The sequence below is a fragment of the Scyliorhinus torazame genome, chromosome 3 (genome assembly GCF_047496885.1).
Source record: "Scyliorhinus torazame isolate Kashiwa2021f chromosome 3, sScyTor2.1, whole genome shotgun sequence".
NCBI lineage: Eukaryota > Metazoa > Chordata > Chondrichthyes > Carcharhiniformes > Scyliorhinidae > Scyliorhinus > Scyliorhinus torazame.
This window is the reverse complement of record NC_092709.1, coordinates 99,527,497-99,549,998: the sequence shown is the minus strand read 5'-3', so window position 1 is coordinate 99,549,998 and position 22,502 is coordinate 99,527,497. Positions and strand designations below refer to the sequence as shown.

Genomic DNA, 22,502 nt, shown 5'->3' with positions numbered 1-22,502 from the left:
CACTTCCTCTCAGCATCTACCCTATTAAGCCCCCTCAGAATCTTAAATATTTCAATAAAATCACTTCTCATTCTTCTGAACTCCAGTGAGTATAAGCCTAACCTTTCCTCATAAGACAACCCCTTCATCCCAAGAATAGGCCTAGAGAATCTTCTCTGAATTTCCTCCAATGCAAGTATGCTCCTCCTTAAGCAAGGAGACCAAAACTGTGCACAGTATTCCAGATGTAGTTTCACCAATATCCTGTAAAGTTGTAGCAAGATTTCCCCACTTTTATATTCCATCTCCCTTGCAACAAAGGCCAACAATTAATTTGCCTTCCTAAATACTTGTACCTACATGCAAACTTGTGATTCATGTACAAGGACACCCAGATCCGTCTGTACCGCACCATTCTGCAGTCTCGCACCAGTTCAATAAAATTCTCATTTTCTATTATTCCCACCAACTTGGACAACTTCACATTTTCCCACATTATCTTCCACATGCCAAATTTTAGCCCACTCACTTAACCTGCATTACTTTGCGGACGGTGACCTTCTCAGCTTGCTTTCTTGCCCATCGCAATGGATGTCACAACATAAACATTTTGGAGCCTGGATTACAGCAGTGATTGTTGGTGTATGCCTGACAGAAACTTGGTGTATTTGTAAACAAATATTGTGCTTCTTTTCCTCCTATCTAACTTTTCAGGCTACTAAGTTTTAAAGTTATTTCCCCGTCTTTGTTCCTACTTAAAATAAATCCTAAAAGAAAGGTTGAAAGACCCTACATCTGATTTTCTGCCCCAAATCTCACCTTCAAACTGTTTTACATCCTCCTCAATCTTGTTATCTCAAGAGACTTCTCCATCTCAAGTTTTGGACCATTTCTCACCACCCCTTTTGAGCTCTCTTTCACTAATCCCCTCCACCCCCCCCCCCCCAAACAACTTAACACTTCCTCTGTGGGGGGGGGGACCTCCCCTGCAAATTTACTCGAACTTTCAAATGTTTTTCTCTCCCTCCTTCAGCCATCATAACATCTCTGTTGCTAATTGCTACCTCACTTCTGCGTGCAGCACCATTCTCTGTAACTTATCTCTCAATAAAATCCGCTACATGTTCCTCTAGCTTTAAAGTTTTTTTAAAACCTCTTCGTTATCCAATTTTCTGTCTACCAATGTGACTTGGTTTATGGTTTTTAGTTATTTTTCTCAGGAAAGTATCAAAGTGATTTTCCAAGATAAAAGAGCTCCTAAATAAGGGTGGCTGAAGTACAACAAAATGATCAACAAAACTAAATCTAAACAAACTAGTGCACCAAGATGCGAAAATGCACAAGGCACAAACACCAGAATTTTCTTTTTAGGGAAACACAAAGTCATTCCTCAATGCAAGATGATACTGTATGCAAGCTGTCATAATTCTGCATTTCACATTTATATTAAGTCATAATATAATCGGAACCCAACTGACAATCTTTTCTTGGTTCCCCAGAAGTTTGCTCTCTTAACATGTTACTATTTTCAATTAGCAGCTCTCAAATCAGCCACCTTCTGGGAAGTATCAATTCGCAGAGGGCCACCAAGTCAAACTTACTGGAACATTTTGTAAATACTGTAATTTCATACATTACTGATCAGAGAACATTATGCTGAAAGCACCGACTAATCATTTTTAAAGAACCTGTGGTTAACTAAGAATTGAATTGTACACTAACCTTAAACATTTGTTCTCTAGATTTATGTCACATCTGTTGCATTGTTGCAGAGAGAGGTTGTGCAACATCCTGCTGCAGGTGGTCTCACATGAACCAAGTCTAATGCTGCATAGATATAATTCTACTGAAGGACCAAACCAATTTGCAAAGTGTCGACTCGACCCCAAGTAAATTTATACTACCTGGTTTTAAATATTTGGAAAGTGATATTCACACTCTTCAATGTTTAAATTTTAACTGCTGAGAGGGATTGAACATGTAAATAATAGAGCTTCTGCTAAAAAGTTCAAGCCAGTCGGGGTAAACAAACTACAGGACGTGTGACTGGTGTCAATCTGGTAGCAGCAGTTTAAATGCAATGTAAAACTTAAGAAATGCATTTAACAATCAAAATAATTGAAACAGTGACTCCCACTCCATTGCTAATATTTTTGTACAATTTGATTATCAAATATGGATGTTCTTTTGCGCAGTGTAAACTCTAACATATCACAAAGTGATTTCACAATTCTAATTAATTCCTCTGCATTCAAGTAATTGGTTTAAGTTCAGTTTGAAATAACAACTGTGCTGCTTGATATACTTAGTAAAGAAACATGGATTTCATCAAATTAAATGAAAAAAGGCAAGTGCCTATCATGGATTTTTTTTTTGATAAACAATTTTATTGAGGCATTTTGGCATAGTAAACAACAATACAAAACAGTGTGCAAAGAACAATCAACATAGTGCAAAAAACCAGCTCCCCTCCGACAAGGACCCGCCTAACCACCCCCCTAATCTACGTTGCCCTAACTCCCGCTCCTCCCCCCCTCCCGCTGACGATTAATTTTCCACGAAGAAGTCGATAAGTGGTTGCCACATCCGGGCGAACCCTGACAGTGACCCTCTCAGAGCGAACTTAATTTTCTCTAGACCGAGAAAGCTCGCCATATCCGTTAGCCAGGCGTCCGACTTTGGGGGCTTTGAGTCCCTCCATGCCAGCAGAATTCATTACCAGGGAAGCAAAGGCCAAAACGTCAGCCTCTCTCCCCTCCTGGACTCCCGGGTCCTCCGACACCCCATAAATTGCGACCTCAGGACTCATCACCACCCTAGTTTTCAGTACCCGGGACATAACGTCCGCGAATCCCTGCCAGTACCCCCTAAGTTTTGAACATGCCCAGAACAGGTGGACATGGTTCGCTGGTCCTTCCGAACATCTGGCTCACCTGTTCTCCAGTCCAAAGAATTTACTCATCCGGGCCACTGTCATGTGGGCCCGGTGGACGACCTTGAATTGAACCAGGCTGAGCCTAGCGCATGTTGCAGTCGCGTTAACCCTGCTCAACGCCTCCGCCCATAGGCCCTCTTCTATCTCACCTCCGAATTCCTCTTCCCACTTATGCTTCTGCTCCTCGGTCTGCAACTCCTCTGCCCCCATATGTTCTTTGTATATATCTGAGACCCTCCCCTCCCCCACCCATCCACTGGACACTACCCTGTCCTGGATTCCCCTAAGTGGCAGGCGTGGGAAGGATGGAATCTGTCTGCGTAGAAAGTCCCGCACCTGCAAGTACCTGAAATCATTCCCTCTCGCCAGCCCAAATTTCTCCTCTAGAGCCCTCATGCTCGGGAAGCTCCCTTCCAAGAACAGATCCCCCATCCTCTCAATCCCAGCCCTCCGCCATTCTCGGAACCCACCGTCCATATTCCCCAGGCAAACCAGTGATTGTCGCAAATTGGGAACCAAACTGATGCTCTCACTTCCCCCCACATGCCTTCTCCATTGGCCCCAGATCCGCAAAGTCGCCACCACTATCGGGCTGGTGGAGTACCGTGCCGGCGGGAGGGCAGGGGCACCGTAACCAGGGCTGCCAAACTGGTGCCCCTGCATGAAGCGGCCTCCATCCGCCCCCAAACCGACCCCGCACCCACCATCCACTTCCTTATCATAACTATGTTGGCCGCCCAGTAGTAATTACCAAAGTTTGGCAGCGCCAGCCCCCCTTCCCCTCGGTTCCTCTCGAGCATTAACCTCCTCACCCACGGGGACTTTCCCCCCCACGCAAATCCCATAATCATTTTATTGACCTTCTTAAAAAAGGACCGCGGAATGAAAATGGGGAGACACTGGAATATGAACAGGAATCTCGGGAGGATCGTCATTTTAACCGTCTGCACTCTCCCCGTTAGTGTCTGTGGGAGCGCATCCCACCTCCGGAACTCGACCCTCATTTGCTCCACCAACCGAGGTACGTTCAACTTGTGCAACCGACTCCAGTCCCACGCCACTTGTATCCCTAAATATCTAATCTGCCCCCGACTAACCTAAACGGCAGCCCCCTCAGCTGACCCTCCTGGCCCCTCACCTGGACGACAAACAACTCACTTCTTGCCATGTTCAGTTTGTACCCCAAGAACCGGCCGAATTCCCTCAGGATTCCCATGATTTCATCCATCCCAGCCACTGGATCCGTGATGTACAAGAGCAGGTCGTCGGCGTACAACAAAACTCTGTGTTCCACCCCCGCCCCCCCCCCCACCTCCACCCCGTACCAGCCCCTTCCAACCCCTAGAAGCTCTTAGGGCAATTGCTAGCGGCTCTATTGCTAGCGCAAACAGCAGTGGGGAGAGGGGGCACCCCTGCCTTGTCCCTCGGTACAGTCTAAAATAGTCAGCAGTCGTCAGATTCATCCTTACACTAGCCTCCGGAGCCTGGTACAACAGCCTGACCCAGTCGATAAAGCCCTCTCCGAACCCAAATCATCCCAGCACCTCCCATAAATAGTCCCACTCAACCCGGTCGAAAGCTTTCTCGGCATCCATTGCCACAACTACCTCTACCTCCCTACTCTCCTGGGGCATCATGATCACATACAGCAGCCTTCTTAGGTTGGCCACCAACTGCCTGCCCTTGACGAACCCGGTTTGATCTTCCATAATAACATCCGGTACACTGTCCTCAATCCGAGAATCCAAAAGCTTGGCCAGTAATTTTGCATCTACATTGAGCAGAGATCGGCCTATAGGACCCACATGCCTGCGGGTCTTTGTCCCGTTTCAATATCAGAGAGATGGTGGCCTGTGACAGCGTCGGGGGTAAAACCCCTCTGCCTCTTGCCTCATTAAAAACCCTAACCAGCACCGGCCCCACTATCTCAGAGAACTTTTTATAAAACTCCACCGGATACCCATCCGGCCCTGGGGCTTTACCAGATTGCATGGCCCTCAAGTCCCCCAATATTTCATCGGTCCTAATCGGGGCCCCCAGCCCGTCTACCAACACCCTACACACTTTTGGGATGGTCAGTCCATCCAGAGAGCGCCTCATCCCCTCCAGCCCCGCAGGGAGTTCCGAGGTGTAAAGCTTACTATAGGAGTCCCTAAACACCTTGTTCAGCCCGGCCGGATCTCCTACCAAGTGCCCCCCCCCCACCCCCCCACCCTGCCAATTGACTACCTTCCATATTTCCCTGGCCGCCTCACTCTTCCTCAGTTGCTGTGCCAGCATTCTACTGGCTTTCTCCCCGTGCTCATAAATCGCACCCCTCGCCTTCCTAAGCTGCTCCACAGCCTTACTTGTGGACAACACCCCAAACACAGTCTGTAGCCTTCGTCATTCCCTTAAAAGCTCTACCCTCGGGGTCTCCGCATATCTCCTGTCTATCTGCAAAATCTCCTTCACCAGTCGATCCGTTTCTTCTCTGTCCGTCCTGTCCCTATGTGCTCGAATCGAGATCAGCTCCCCTCTCACCACTGCCTTCAGTGCCTCCCAGACCACCGCAGCTGAGACTTCCCGTGTCATTGACCTGCAGGTAGTTTTGCATAAATTTCCTCGCCCTCTCACACACCGCCTCGTCCGCCAACAGGCCGACCTCTAGCCTCCATTGAGGGCGCTGAAAACTTTCCTCACAGACCTGCAGATCAACCCAGTGTGGAGCATGGTCCGAAATAGTGATCGTAAAATATTCTACGTCACCCCCGCCAGCAAATCCCTGCTCATGATGAAAAAATCAATTCGGGAATACACCTTATGAACATGTGAATAGAACGAAAACTCCTTCCCCGTCGGCCGACTAGCCCTCCATGGATCAGCCTCCCCCCATTTGCTCCATGAACCCCCTCAGTTCTTTTGCCATTGCCTGCACCTTACCCGTTTTTGAACACGACCGGTCTAGGCCGGGGTCAAGGACTGTGTTAAAATCACCTCCCATAATCAGCCTGTGCGAATCCAGGCCAGGTATCTTCCCCAGCAGTCTCTTAATAAAATCCACATCGTCCCAATTTGGGGCATATACATTGACAAAAAATTACCCTCATCCCCTCGAGCTTACCACTCACCATGACAAATCTGCCTCCCCCATCCGGGATTGTGCTACCCACCTCAAATTGCACATGTTTGTTAACCACCATCGCTCGGTGGGGCCCCCCGCTCGCGGCTGCCTCGCCAGCGCTCTGTGCGCCCTGTCCACCTCCAACGTGGCGAGGGAAGACATCATTCCCCAACAGCTTCTGGAACATTTCTGCCACATATGCGGTGGCATCCTCTCCCTCAGCCTCCTCCGGGAGACCAACGATTCTCAAATTCTGTCGACGGGACCTATTTTCCATGTCCTCCACCTTTTCCAGAAGCCTTTCTTGTTGGTCTTTCAGCCTCTCCATCTCCACCACCGTTTGGTGATCCTCCTGCTCCTCCAGCGTCTTCTCCAGCTTCTGGATCGTCCGATCCTGGGCATCCAGCCTGTGCTCCAGGCGCTCGATTGATTTCTGGATCGTGTAAACTGTACCGTTTCAGCGCGGTGAAGCCTTCTTGGATGACCTTCTGCAGATGTTCCGTTGTTGGCTGGGCTGTCTGCACCGGGGTCCGGACATCGGCCATATTGTCCTCAGCAGCAGCTTCTACACTGCCCTTGTTTGCCCACTTCTTCAACTGTTTACGATTCTTTCTGCTTCTTAATTCCATGCACCTATATCTGGAGTCAGTGCCTGAGTGCCAATGCCTTCAGATCCAGCGCTCAAAAGTACAAAAAAGTCGGGGGGAAAGGTCCAAAAGTCCGACCGGATTGTGAGCCATCAAATGTGTGACTTACTCCCTCATAGCTGCCACCGGAAGTCTCGCCTATCATGGGTTTTAACCAGAGACTACTGTTTTGACAACAGAAGTCAAAGCTTTCAGAAGCACAATAAAATCAATGTTGGAGTCATAGAAGCACCTAACCAGGGGGTGTTGCGATACAAGAACTCGAAGTTATAATTACTCACGAGTTCATGAGATGGGTAGTAAAGGCCTTCAGTGTTTAAATAAATTACTGATCATATAGTTTAATGCAAAACTCTAAATAAACTGGAGAGGGACTGCACATATAGTTATTTTGGACATGAAGTAGGTAAAGCACAGATTCACCAGAACACCACCAGGGCTAAAGAGTTCAACTTTGCGGACAGGTTGCATAATTAGCCTTTTGAGTATCGAAAATTAAGGGGTGATCTAATTGATAATTAAAGGTTTGATAGAGTAAACAGAAACTATCTGCTCCAGTGGGAGAATCCAAAACAAGGGGCATAATCTTAAAATTTGAGCTGAGCCATTCAGGAGTTAATTCAGGAAAAACTTCAAGGAATCTGGAACTCTTTCCCCTCAAAAAATCCTTTGAGGCCAAGGCCAAATGAGTTCACAGATTTCTGTTGAGCAAGGATATTAAGAGATATGGAACCAAGTTATATAACTCGAGTTAAAATACAAATGAGCCGTGAGCCAAATGTAGGAAGGAATACATTTAATGGGCTAAAAGGCATACTCCTGTAGCAATCCATTGAATCTCTAAAGTGCAAAAGGAGGCTATTTGGCCCATCGTATCTGCAGTGACCCTCCAAAAGAGCACCCGCCTTGGCCCACTCTCCGCGCTATCCCCAAAACCATACCCAACCTGCACATCCATGGACACTAAGGGGCAATTTAACATGGCCAATCCACATTAGTTGCACATCTTTGGACTTGTTCCTATAGTTTCCACATTTTACCTCCTTCTTTGAATCTTTCACATTTGAGAGAAAACGGTTTAGAAAAGGTTTGAAATGATAGGACACTACCCCTGGGTTTAACAGCACGATAGTATAGTGGTTAGCACAGTTACTTCACAGCTCCAGGTCCCAGGTTCTATTTCCGGCTGGGTCACTGTCTGTGCAGAGTCTGCACATTCTCCCCATGTCTGCGTGGATTTCCTCCGGGTGCTCCGGTTTCCTCCCACAGTCCAAAGATGTGCGGGTTAGGTGGGTTGGTCATGCTAAATTGCCCTTAGTGTCCAAAAAGGTTAAGTGGGGGTTACTGGGTATGGGGGATAGGGTAGATACGTGGTCTTGAGTAGGGCTGGTGCAGACTCGACGGGCCGAATGAGCTCCTTCTGCACTGTAAATTTTATGAATCCAAATCAAATATGAGCCTGACATCACTTCAGCACATTTGCACCTTTTTCAGCACATATAAATGAGAGTAACATTTATATAGTGCCTTTAATGCAATAAAATACTCCAAGGTTCTTCACAGAAGAGTTGCAACACAAATTTTGACATCAAGCCACAGGGAAATGCCATGGCAGGTGGCCATAAGCTTGGTCAAAGAGATAGGTTTTAAGGACTGTCTTAAAGAAGGAAAGCAAGATGAAGAGGCAGAGGTGCGAAGGGAGGGAATTCCAGGGGTTAGGGCCTGGGCAGCTGAAAAAACAGCCAATGGTGGAACAATTAAAATCAGAAATAGGGAGGGCTAGATCATGGTGAGATTTGAAAAGGAAAATTAGAATTTTCAAAAATTGAGGCATTACTTAACTGGGAGCCACAAAGGTCAGCAAGCACAGGGCAATGGATGAATGGGACTTGGTGTAAGTAAGGACATGGACAGCAGATTTTTGTAAAGCTTCAAGCTTACAAGGGATTAGAATGTGGGAGGCTATCCAGGCATTGGAATAGTCATATCTAGAGGTAGCAAGCAAGTGCTTGGATAAGAGTTTCAACAGCAGACGAGTTGAGGTAGACGCAGAATCAGGAATGTGTCAACACAGCCAATATTTTTGAATGCATTTATATTATCACTCTTCCACAAGAACACAAGAAATAGGTGGAGTAGACCACATGGCCCGTTGGACTTGCTCTGTCATTCAGCACGATCAAGGCTGATCTTGGCCTTAACCCCATTTTCCCACATGGACATCATATTACTTAATTCTGAGGCACGAAAAATATGTCTATCCCAGGAGCATACACAACCCTTTAGTGTAGAGAATTCTAAAGATTCACAACCCTTGAGTGAAGAAATGTTCACATCCTAAATGATCAGCCCCTTATCCTTAGACTGTACCCCCATGTTTTAGACACCCTGATCAGCAGAAATAATCTCTCAACATTTACCCTTTCAAGCCCCTTCAGAATTTTAAAGATTTCAATGCGATTAGTTCTCTTTTTTCTAAACTCCAGAGAATACAAATCCAATTTACTTGGCTTCTCATCATAGCACAATCCACTCACCCCAGGAACCAATTTAGTTAACTTTCACTGTACCGCTCCATTGCAGGTAAATCCTTTCTTAAACATGGAGACCAAAATTGTACACAATACTGTGTGGGCGGGACAGTAGCAAAGTGGTTACCACTGCTGCCTCACAGCACTCGGGTTCGATTCTGACCTTGGGTGACTGTGTGGCGTTTGCACATTCTTCCTGTGTCTGCAGGTGCTCCGCTTTCCTCCCACAGTCCAAGATGTGCAGGTTAGGTGGACTGGCTATGTTAAATTGGCCTTCGGTGGGGTTACCGGGATAGGGAGGGGGATTGGGACTAGGTGCAGACTCGATAGGCCAAGTGGCCTCCTTCTACACTGTAGGGCTCTATGATTCTCCAGATACAATCTCACCAAAATCCTGTACAATTGTAGCAAGACTGTTTTATTTCATAGATACTCCTTCAAAGGTTGTTAAACATAATTTTTCATAGAATTTACAGTGCAGAAGGAGGCCATTCGGCCCATCGAATCTGCACCGGCTCTTTGAAAGAGCACCCTACCCAAGCCCACATCTCCACCCTATCCCCATAACCCAGTAACCCCACCCAACACTGAGGGCAATTTAGCATGGCCAATCTACCTAACCTGCACATCTTTGGACATGTGGGAGGAAACCGGAGCACCCGGAGGAAACCCACGCACACACGGGGAGAACGTGCAGACTCCGCACAGACAGTGAACCAAGCCTGGAATCGAACCTGGGACCCTGGAGCTGTGAAGCAATTGTGCTAACCACCATGCTACCGTGCTGCCCTTATTCTTGTACTCCCTTGCAATAAAGGCCAACATGCCATTTGCCTTCCTAATAGCTTGCTGCACCTGCATGCTAACTTTCTCCATTCCTTGTAAGAGCACACCAAAGTATCTTTGAACATCAACATATAAAGCAAATAATCTGGGGCTGGAGTCTCTGCCCCGCCACACCACATTTCTGGTTCATCCCGCGAGGGGTGCTCTGTTACGCCGGTTAGTCAATGGGGTATCCCATTGTGGGGCAGCACCACACTGTCGGGAAACCCCCGGACTGTCGGCAAAACGAAGCATCCCACTGGCGGAGAATCCAGCCCCTGTTTTTCTATTCTTACAACCAAAGTGAATAAAATCACACTTGCCTACATTATACTCGATCTACCACCTTGTTGCCTGCTCACTTAATCTGTCTATCTCATCAGAGCCTCAGTACCGGTCCTTCCCACAGCTTCCCTTCCCACCTGATTTGGTATCATCTGCAAACTTCAATACATTACTCCTTGGCTCTTCATCCAAGTTATTAATGTAGACTGTAAATAGCTAAGACCCCAGCACTGATCCTTGTGACAGTCCACTATTCACAGCCTGCCAACTAGAAAACACCCCATTTATGCCCACTCTTTGCTTCCATCCATTAACCAATCCTCGATCCATGCTAAAATATTACCCCAACTCCATAAGCTCTTACCTGGACAATTAAACTTGTGTGGCACCTTATCGAATGCCTTTTGGAAATCCAGGTTTATCACATATCCCCGCTCCCCGTAATCTACCCGACTAGTTACATCCTCAAAAAACTCTTAATGTAGGAGCAGAAGTAGACTGTTCTGCCCATCGAGTCTACTCTGCCATTCAATGAGATCATAACTGATCTGATATGATAATCCTCAACTCCACTTTAAACTCTCGATTTCTTTACTGATGAAAAATCTGTACCTCAGCCTTGAACATATTTAACAGCCTAACCTCTACAGCCCTCTACAGTAAACAACTCCACAGATTCACTCCCCTCGAGAAGAAATGTATCTTCTTCTCGGTCTTAACTGGGCAATACTTAATAATAATAATCGTTATTGTCACAAGTAGGCTTACATTAACACTGCAATGAAGTTACTGTGAAAAGCCCCGAGTCGCCAAATTCCGGCGCCTGTTCGGAGGGAGAATTCAGAATGTCCAATTCACCTAACACCACGTCTTTCGGGTCTTGTGGGAGGAAACCGGAGCAGTCGGAGGAAACCCACGCAGACACGGGTAAACGTGCAGACTCCACACAGACAGTGACCGAAGCCGGGAATCAAACCTGGGATCCTGGAGCTGTGAAGCAACAGTGGTAATCACTGTACTACCGTGCCACCCTACTCTAAGATCATGCCTCTGGTCCTAGACTCTTCTACAAGGGAAAACAACCTCTCCTCATCTACCTTGTCAAGTCCCCTAAAAATCCTATAGGTCTCAATAAGTTTGCCTCCCTTTCTTCTAAACTCCAATGAGTACATGTCCAACCTACTCAACCGCTCAAACAGGATTTCCCTTTAATAAAACCATGTTGACTGTTCTAATCATACTATGCTTTTCTAAGTGCATCCAGACTTTCTTAATAAAAGATTCCAGCATTTTTTCAACAACGAATACTCTAGCTCAGTTATGAGGGAGTGCTGCATTGTCGGAGTGGTTAGGGGGTTAAACCAATAACATCCTGCAGCATTAATCATCGAACAGGGTCTGCTGTCAGTGTCCTGGCCTAAAATTGTCCCATAACCAACTTCAGATTACTTGCTCATTTATCTTGTTGCGTTTTGTAGAACTTATTGGACCCAAATTAGCTGTTGTGTTTCCCTGCACTACAACAGTGACTATACTTTGAAACAAACTTCACTAGTTATAATACAAAGTACTTACAACACAGAAACAGGCCATTCAGACACACAGATCCATGTTGAGGATGATGCTCACTTGCACCTCCTCCTAAACTTCTTCAACCATTCCCATCAATTTCAATATCCAAAGATGGCCTGTAGTTCTCTATTTTCTCCCTCCCTCCTTTCTTGAAAAACAGTGTAACATTAGCCAACTTCCAATCCAGTGGAAGCATTCCCGAATCTAGGAATTTTGGAAAATGACAGCCAGCATATGACTATCTCTGCATCTATCTCTTATAACCCTATGGTACAGGCCATCGGGTCCAGGGGATTTGTTGGTGTTCAGTTCCTTAAGTTTCTTCAACATCAGCAGAAAAACTATCAACTTCCTTAATTTCCTTACTCTTTTTAGCCCCTAGGTTACAGGCTATTTCTGGAATGAAACTCATGTATTTTACTGTGAAGACAGACATTATTTATTCAATGCCTCAGTCATTTCCTCAATACCCATGATAATTTCTCCCATCCCTGCTTCGAAGGGACTTACCTTAGCAACTCTTCCTTCTTATAGAACATAGTGCAGTACAGACCCTTCGGCCACGATGTTGTGCCAACCATTTATCCTAATCTAAGATCAACTTAACCTACACCCCTTCAATTTACTGCTGTCCATGTGCCTGTCCAAGAGTCGCTTAAATATCCCCAATGACTCTGACTCCACCAGCTCCACAGGCAGTGCATTCCACACACCCACCACTCTATGTAAAGAACCTACCTCTGACATCTCCCCTATACCTTCCTCCAATCACCTTAAAAATGTCCCCTCGTGACAGCCATTTCCGCCTTGGGGAAAAGTCTCTGGCTAGCCTCTCTATCCATGTCTCTCATCACCTTGTACACCTCTATCAAGACACCGCTCTTCCTTCTTCAGTGAGAAAAGCCCTAGCTTCTTCAACCTTTCTTCATAAGACATGCCCTCCAGTCCAGGCAGCATCCTGGTAAATCTCCTCTACACCCTCTTCAAAGCATCCACATCCTTCCTGTAATGAGGCGACCAGAACTGGGCACAATATTCCAAGTGTGGTCTAACCAGAGTTTTATAAAGCTGCAGCAAAACCTCGTGGCTCTTGAACTCAATCCCCCTGTTAATGAAAGCCAACACACCTTATGCCTTATTAACAACACTATCAACCTGGGTGGCAACTTTGAGGGATTTATGTACGTCGACCCCAAGATCCCTCTGTTCCTCCACACTTCCAAGAATCCTGCCTTTAACCCTGTATTTAGCATTCAATTTCGACCATCCAAACAAATCACTTCACATTTATCTAGGTTGAACTCCATCTGCCACGTCTCAGCCCAGCTCTGCATCCGTCAATGTCCTGTTGTAACCTGCGACAGCCCTCAACACTATCTACAACTCCACCAACCTTCGTGTCATCGGCAAACTTACTAACCCACCCTTCCACTTCCTCATCCAAGTCATTTATAAAAAAAACAGAGCAGAGGTCCCCGAACAGATCCCTGCGGGACACCACTGGTCACCGACCTCCAGGCGGAATACTTTGCATCCACTACCACTCACTGTCTTCTTTCGGCCAGCCAATTCTGTATCCAGACAGCCAAATTTCCCTGTGCCCACATCCCCTAACATTCTGAATGAGCCTACCATGGGGAACCTTATCAAATGCCTTACTGAAATCCATATACACCACATCCACTGCCCGACCTTCATCAATGTGTCTCGTCACATCCTCAAAGAACTCAATGAGGATATATACCTATAAAAGCTCTTCAATCTGTTTTTATATTTCTGGTCAGTTTACTCTCTTTTTCCCTCATCAACATTTTGGTGACTCTTTGCTGGTATCTAAAACACTCCCAATCTTCAAGCTTGGTACTGTTTTTGCAACATTGTGAGCCTCTTCTTTTATCCAACACCATCCTCAACTTCCTGCGTGAGCCATGGATGGGGTCTTTCTTGCTGAATTGTTCTGCAATGGAATTTTTGTTGAACATTTTGAATTGTTTCTTAAATGTTTCCCCACTGTTCATTTCCCTCCATCCCTTTCAGCCTATTTGCCCAATTAACCTTAGTTCTCCCCTCATACCCAAGAAATTGGCTTTATTTAAGTTCTAGATTCTCACATTTGCGACTGGAATATATAATGTTGAAACATGCAACTCGAGGGTATCATGATCACAATTTCCCAGTGGATCTTTAACTATGACATTAATTAACCCTACTTTGTTTCACATTATGAGGTCCAAGATAATTTTATCCCATGTAAGTTCCAAAAAACTATCAAGAAAACATTTGACAAACTTATTTTCCGGACCACTCTTGCCAATTTGATTGTCTCAAGTCTATATGGGTTCCCACAATTATTACATTTTCTTTGTTACAAGCTTCAATAATTTATTATTAATGCTCTGCTCAACATTATAGCGACTGTTGGGAGGGGGGCTATAAAACACTTCCACTAGTTTTTCGCACTCTTTCTATTCCTCATTTCCACCCACATTGATTCTGCTTCATGATCTTCTGAAGCTGGATCCTTTCTTACTTATGTTCTTATGTCACCCTTTACTATCAGGACTACCCCTCCTCCTTTGCCATCCTGTCTTTCCGAAACATTGCGCACTCTGGAATATTTATTTCCCCAACCTTGATTACCCTGTAATCATGTCTCTGCGACAATTAGATCCAAATCATTTACCTTTATTTATGCCCACTAGTTCATCTATCTTAGCGCAGATACTTTGTGCATTCAGATAAAGAACCTTTAATTTCATCTTTTTACTTCTATTCCCTGCAATGATTTTATTCGCTATGGTGTTTGTCTCCTTTATGGTGATCTGTCAAGCGGGTCATGTGACCCAGAGGATCAATCAGGGACCAGGGTGGGATCACCCCAGCAAGCGCAGATTTCTGTATCCGTTCAATCCTGAAAGCTGACTCGCAGCCATGAGACTGCAAGCCTCTGCATTAGGTTTAAGTAAATAAACGTTGCAGTTGTTATTTCCCCAACTAGTGAAATATATTGATGAAGAGGGTAAAACAAAAAATGTGGTCCCACGATAGTGAGTATTAAGTCACGGTGAACTTCAGTTTGAGTTGAGAAACAAGGGTTTACAGTTATGCCTTTATTCAGATGGATAGATCCTTTTGATGCCTCTGCAGGGGTTTGGACACAATACGTTGAAAGTTTGGACTACTTTTTTCAGACCAACCAAATTGAGGAGGGGAAAAGAAAGGCAATCTTTGAGTGTGTGTGGGACCCAGGCCTGCAATTTAATGCACAGGCTCATATCCCCAAGCACGTCAACTCCACCTCATTCACTTAGTTGAATTGGTGGAAATACACTACCACCCAAAGCCATCTGTAATATTTTAGCGATTTAAGTTTAACTCAACTGGGAAAGCACCTGGGGAAACTTTTGCAATTTATATTATTAAGTTCAGACAGATCGCAGAACACTGACTTCAGGGCCACTCTCAACTATATGCTGTGGGACCATTTAGTCTGCAGGGTAAATAAGGCCATTCAAAGGAAGCTATTAGCAGAGGCAAATCTAAATTTTAAGAAAACACTGGAGATGGTGTTGACGACGGAGTGCGCAGGGAAGAGCACACAGGAGCATAAGACTGTGCAAAATGGCATGGTCCACCAGTTAGGACGGGAAGCTGCAGTCAGCAGTGGAGCCATAAGTGAAGATATCATTTTAAAACGGGAAGCAAATGTAGCCACGAATAGAGCGAGGAGATTTAAGAGAGCCAAATAATTGCCTAGGATTGAAGCAGTGTATTCCCGGTGCATCCCAGAGAGAAGCTTTGAACAGAGTAAAGCAATTGTTCATTCGAGTTTATTGGTGCATTTCGACACAAAGGAATTGGTGTTAATCCGTGACACCTCTCCATATAGCATTGGTATAGTATTGTCCCATTAGGCGGACGACAGATCTGAAAGACCGACAGGGTATGTCTCAAGAACCCTCTAGGAGGCCGGAAAAGGCTACTCTCAGATTGAAGAAGGCTCGTCAATAGTATAGGCGGTAAAGAAGTTCCACAAGTATTTATATGGGAGGCACATTACCAGTTATGGACCACAAACCACTCTTGGTCTTTTTATAGATAAGTCCATTCTGCCATTTGCCAATCGCATCGGCAAGGATTCAGCAGTGGCAATTTATTCTACCTGCCTATACAGATACATTTAAGCACCTGCCCGGAACATATATTGTGAATGCGAAGGCACAAGATACTAAGAGGTTGGGCCAGTGAGCATGTTTCCGAAGAGATGAAACCATACTATATACAAAATGATGAATTAAGTTGCAAAGATGGCAAAATACTTTCGGGAGCCTGAGTAGTCGTCCCTGTACTAGGGAGTTGCTCCTAGCTGAACTGTACAGTGCCCATCCAGGTACATCCAAGACAAAGATGCTCGCCAGGAGTTATCTATGATGGCCAATTCTTGAGCACAATGTTTTGCTCCTTGTTGATGCCCAAAGTGGATGGAATTATTCGAAACAAAGTCAATGATGTTGCATGCCATAATTGAGAAATTGCGTCAGGTGTTTTTCAACCGTCTAAAAGGAGCTATCGGAGACGTTTAGCCTTTCACAGTCATAACAGCTCAGGTTTCTCAAGTTTGGGACTTTGTGAGGAAGGCCTTCCCATCGGTCTGATAGTGCCGCCATCGTTGCTGTTGGAAAGGGTTTTGTCGTTCGCAGGGATTGGGGTGGGGGTGTACTTCTTGGTGGAGGATGCTGCATCTCTGGAGGAGATTAAGGCCAAGTGGGGGGAGGAGTTGAGGACAGAATTGGAGGAGTGGGGGGGTGGTGTGAAGCCCTGCAAAGGGTGAATGCCACTTTGTCGTGTGCAAGATTTGGGCTTATACGGTTAAGGCTGGTACACCGGGCGTCATTTAACAAGGGCTAGGATGAGTTGGCTGTTTGAGGGGGTGGGGGTTAAGTGTGAGTGCTTTGGGAGGGGCCCCGCAAACCATGTGCATTTGTTCAGGCCATGTCCCGAGCTTGTGAGATTCTGGGTCTCCTTCTTCAGCACCATGTCGGCTATTCTGCAAATGGAATCGGAGCCTAGTCCCCTAGGGGCCATATTTGGGGTGTCAGACAAGCCGGAGCTGCAGATAGGCGAGGGGGCAGATGTCTTAGCCTTCACCTCGCTGATCACTTGCAGATGGGTTCTATTGGAGTGGCGGTCAGCTTCTCTACCCAATGCCTCAGTATGGCTGTGCGCTCTTATGGAGTTCCTCCACTTGAGAAAATGAAGTACACCTAAGGAGTTCTATAAAAGATGGCAGCCGTTCATTCTGTACTTTAAAAGAGCTAGTCACCGTCAGATGTTGGGGAGGGGGGTCGGGTTATTGTCTCTGAGTTTGTTTTTCTTGTTTTACTGATTTGAACTTATTGAAAAATGTTTAATAAAAATATTTTTTAGAAGTATTTTTCAGCCCACAGGATGCCAAGTCATAGTGTCGGATAGTGGAACTGCTTTCCCGAGTGCACAATTTCAAAATTTCACCTTCTTAAAATGTTATCAAGCACATTAGGACTGTGCCTTACCACCCAGCATCCAAGGGACTGGCTGAACGAGCAGTCCAAGCCTTCAAGGCGGGCCTTAAGAGGCAGTCTGGGGCAATCCTGGAGACCAGAAACTCACAATTCGTCTGGACTATAGAACCACTCCGCACTCTACAACGGGAGTGCCACCAGCGGAGTTGTTGATGGGCCAGTATCTTAGGATCAGACTAAGCCTGGTGTTTCCGAATTTGCCAGTGGGGGTTTGCGTCAGCAGAAAAATCATGATTCAGGCAAATCAGTGGAGGAAGTTGTGTACGTCAGAAATTTTGGACACGTCTCAAGTCGGGTCCCAGAAGTTGGTCCATCCAAAGCAGGACCTTTGTCTTCGCCTGGAAGCATGTAGACCATTTACAAGGGCAAAGGTTGTCCTAGCAGCCAACGCTGCCACCTAAAATAATGTTACCGGCAGGAAATATTGTTGACTATCCAAGCAGTGAAGCACCAAGCCAACCTGTGACAGGAGAGTCTGTCATTCCCATGGAAACGGATGAAGCTGAGTTACCAGTACCCAAGGAGATGCCGGCCAAGTATAGTGGTTTCTGCAGAAAACACTCAAGTGGAAGCACCCCTGACAGAGGAGATACGCCGTTCCACTAGAAATCAGAAGCCACCTGAAAGACTCAATTTATGATATACTGCATATGTTTAATGTCCTAAATATTGGATTGATGTGGAGATGCCGGTGTTGGACTGGGGTGGGCACAGTAAGAATTATTACAACACCAATGGGTCACTGGCTGTGTGGCGTCTGTACGTTTTCCCCGAGTGTGCATGGGTTTCCTCCGGGTGCTCCGGTTCCCTCCCACTAGTCCTGAAAAGATGTGCTGTTAGGTAATTTCATATAATTTACAATGCAGAAGGAGGCCATTCGGACATTCTGAATTCTCCCTATGTACCCGAACAGGCTCCGGAATGTGGTGATTGGGGGCTTTTCACAGTAACTTCATTGCCGTGTTAATGTAAGCCTATTTGTGACAATAAAGATTATTATTGTTACACCAGGTTAAATTGGAATCACTAGCTTTCGGAGCGGTGCTCCTTCATCAGGTGTTGTAAGACTTCTTACTAATTATTGGGGACTAAGAAACTTGATTATCTATGTATTAAAGAACTTCGAGAGAGAGAGGGATGTGTTTTTCTTCCCCTTTATCGGACGATCTGCCAAGAGGGTCACTTGTCCTTGCTAACCAATCTGGGACCAGGGAGGGGGATCACCCTAGCAAGCACAGATTTCTGTATCAGTTTGGTCCTGGAAGCTGTCTCGCAGCCACAAGTCTGAAAGCCTCTACATTGTAGTTATATGTAAATAAACGTTGCAGCTGCTATTTACCTAACTGGTGAACAGGAAATATTGTGTTTGCTGCTAATTTTTGTTAAACTCTGTCCCTTCTGCTCTTCTTTACCCATGTCATTATACAGTTCCAATGCCTCGGCTTCTGTCTTTGGATTTCTAAATCTACCTCCACCCGAACCCTCCTCCCACTCTTAGTTTAAAGCACTGTCCACAACCGCAGTTCTAAGATTCGCCAGGACACTGGCACCAGCCAGGTTCAAGTGTAGTCCATCCCAATGGAATAGTGCACTCTTCCTTCAGTACTGATCCCAAAGCCCCAAGAATCAAAACCTTTTCTCCCCACACCATTCTTTGAGACACATGTTTAATTCTCTAATCTGTTTGACCGTGTCAATTGGCGGGTGGCTCAGGTCACATTCTGCTTTTTGTTTTGGATGTTACCTGCTCAAATTCTCTTAGTGGATCAGTTGTACCTATGTCATTGGTTCCCATGTGGACCATGACAACCAAATCTTCCCCCTCCAGCCATGAAGAGATACCTTTAACCCTGACACCACACAAACAACACAACCTTCAGAACTTCTGTTCACGGCTGCAGAGACAGTGGGTAGGTTTCTCCGTCCCACCGCGCCAGATTTCTGGTTCAGCACGCCGTCGGGATTCTCCATTTCGCCTGCTGGTCAATGGGATTTCCCATTGTGGGGCAGCCGCTGGCAAAACAGAGCATTCTGACGGTGGAGAATTCAACCCAGTACCTATCCCCTGACTATACTTTCTCCCATCACATTCCTATTCGTTCCTCCCACTTGAATGGTATCCTTCACCATGGCCAGTCTGCTCTTTCACCTCACACTCCTTCCCATCGCCACAGGTAGTAAGCACTTCCTACCTGCTTGACAAAGACGGGGGTAAGGCTCCTCCATCACTGCCAGCTGAGTCTCCATACCTGCTTGATTCACCATCACACCCTCCTATCCCTGATCAATAACCAACTCGGCCTAACCCAAGGGGTGTGACTGCCTACTGGAACAAAGTAGCCAGGTAACTCTCCCTCTCGTCCCGCAATGTAGACAACTCAAACTCCAGCTCAGCCATTCTGAGCCAAGATTACCTGAGCTCGAGACACTTACTACAGATGAGCTTCCACAGATTCCCACATGCTGCAGTTGCTGCACACCACTAGTCCTGCCATTTCTGTCCAACTTTGTTTCATCAATTTACATAACTAGAAGAAAGAAAGTTGCATTCACCCAGCTTGAGGAACTACTGGGGTCTTAAAAAGAAGAGCACCTCTTTCTGCACTGAATTTCCATTTGAACCAAATTCCCAACACAGCACTCTGTCTACATCTCACTCCTGCATAATCCCCTCTCCATGCATCCCATTTCTCCATGCAGTTTGAAAAACCTGTCTGCTTATACAGCCTCTGAGGGCCACTAGCTAGTTTAGCTTTCCACGACATAATGAGCACCTACTGAACCAACTCATTTCAGTTCAACATAACTGCCACTGCCAGGCTGCTCCCTGTTTAACAAGGACATTTAATTTACTTGAAGGCTGAAACATTTTACATCAGAGTCTGACCCTTAATCTAAATATAAACTGAAAAAAAACTGACCAGAACAAAATTCCCAACCACACATTGTCTATATCCCACTCTGGCATAATCCCCTCTGTGCATCCCCCTATTCCTACTTCCCTTGTACCAAAGAGGTTTTCTCATACCAACCAATTAGTTTTGAATGACTTCAATGAAATATACATACATCTAGTAAGTGCACTGCTTTTTACAAGGTGGGCAATGATTCTCATTGGGAAACTTGCTATATTACATTTACAATTAGTCCACTTTTGTCCCAAGCAGCTAAGCCAATCAAATCTAATTTAACAAATCTAAGCTTATAGATAATAACTTTATACAGCCATTACATTGAAGGTACATTGAGACAGTGAAGGCAGACATGCAGAGCTGTGCTGTCTCCTTACATTCATCAAGCTAAATACTTCTTTACAAATGCATGCAGTCTGTATAAAGTTCTTCAATTTAGTGAAAGCAAGTTAAGAAAGGCCCAACTGCAACCTAAGCACTTTTCAAATTGTTAAAAAACTAGGGTGTTGTGATCAGTTCTGTTAAAATTTAAAATTATGATTCATACTGCAAAGATAAAGTCAATCAAAGCACCTTATGTGGATAAAATGTAGTTTTTATGTTGCCCGTTCATCAATACAAGATGTGAAATAAAAACAGGTTACGAATTAATAACGCAAAAAAAATATACAAAAAGAAACATCCCAAGGCACAAGGATATCACCCTAACAGCCGTCAGTATCTACTATGAACAACCAATGAACTCGAAAATATCCACTAACTGGAAATATCCATTTTTTTTTAAATTTAGAGTATCCAATTCTTTTTTTCCAATTAAGGGGAATTTAGCGTGGCCAATCCACCTAACCTACACATTTTTGGGTTGTGGGGGTGAAACCCACTCAGACACAGGGAGAATGTGCAAACTCCACACAGAGTGACCCGGGCCGGGATCAAACCTAGGTCTTCAGTGCTGTAGGCAGCAGTGTTAACCACTGGGCCACCGTGCCACCCTTGGAAGTATCAATGTTAACACATACAAATCCAGTCCTCAACCTTAAGCATTGAGGGATGGCACTTTCACAATAGCATTAGGTGTTTATCTACATGATCTTATGCAAGCTCAGGTAACTGAATACAATAAATATATTTCAAATGAACTTTCAGCAAAAGAACTGAAACCAACTGGGAGCTTATATCAGCTTGACATCAAACGTTATGATGCATTGGAAATCTCACTTTGCATTGGTGTTTGGAAGAAGCAAACCTGATCATATTTGATTGGAGACATTAAATAGGGATTAAAACACCATACACAAGAATTAAAACTACTGTATTTAAGCTTTGGATCTCCAGAGATGGCATTAATGACTCTGCTAGCGGGGCACGGGCGTTTCAATAAACCAATTATTTTTTGACTTAAAAAGACACCGATTGATTTCGTTATCTGAACTTGACAATCAGCCAACCATGTAGATTAACTGCCAACAGGATCGCTGCGCTGCCCAACCCCCAGAAAGGAAAAAAAACGAGAACAGGATTTGTGTGTGTTTTTTTTTTGCTCTTGGTGTTCATCATCTACTGATCTCACTCCTTCCCACTCCAATACAGAGAGGGTCCCCCCCTCCTCCTCCTGCAGCTAATAGCACAATGTGTGAATGAGTAACTCACCCGAGCGGGAGGATGAGACACGCTTAGACTCCAGATGAAATGCAGCTCACACCGGCGCCGGGACTCCTCACCACCACCCCCCGCACTAAATGGGGAATGGGATGGGAATGGTGGGGTGGGGGTCCCGGTCAATTTCAGTACTTTACCCAGGGGATAGCGGGCTGGGCTGCTGCTCATCAGTTCAACAAAAGTGCCCCGGGGTCTCCCCGCTCTAGTCCGGGGTGATGCCCGTCCCACCCATCTCCCCCCCCCTGCCTGCCACCCCCAGTTCACACACTCTTGAACAGAGTCCGCCCTCTTTGTAGCGCAGACCCTTTTTGGAGGCGGCTGTCCGCGGCCTCCCTCCCGCAGAGCCCGGGTGGTCTGTAAAACTTTCCCCGCTCGGTACCCCCTTCCCCCTCTTCTCTCTTCCTCACGCTGGCTGAGTGTCCTCACACCATGGCTTTGTTGCCGCCGTGTTATTGAGGGGATTGTGCGAGGCGGCGGGGGTGAGACTCCCCCA

General features: G+C 45.7%; 1 protein-coding gene across 8 annotated transcripts in view; it reads right to left on the bottom strand.

Moving 5' to 3' along the window:
* Positions 1-22,232, bottom strand: part of fbxw7 (F-box and WD repeat domain containing 7) — a 572,031-nt gene extending 549,799 nt beyond the window's left edge. For 3 of the 8 annotated variants that reach the window (XM_072496055.1, XM_072496054.1, XM_072496057.1), the window contains exon 1: positions 22,001-22,151. Coding sequence is in view for 2 of the 8 variants with exons in the window: in XM_072496051.1 (XP_072352152.1) it covers positions 22,001-22,177 (177 nt within the window). In the remaining 6 variants the exon portion in view is untranslated. Of the gene's footprint in view, positions 1-22,000 lie in introns of all 8 variants that reach the window. The other 5 variants (XM_072496051.1, XM_072496052.1, XM_072496060.1 and 2 more) reach the window with 4 other exon arrangements.
* Positions 22,233-22,502: the final 270 nt, after the last annotated feature.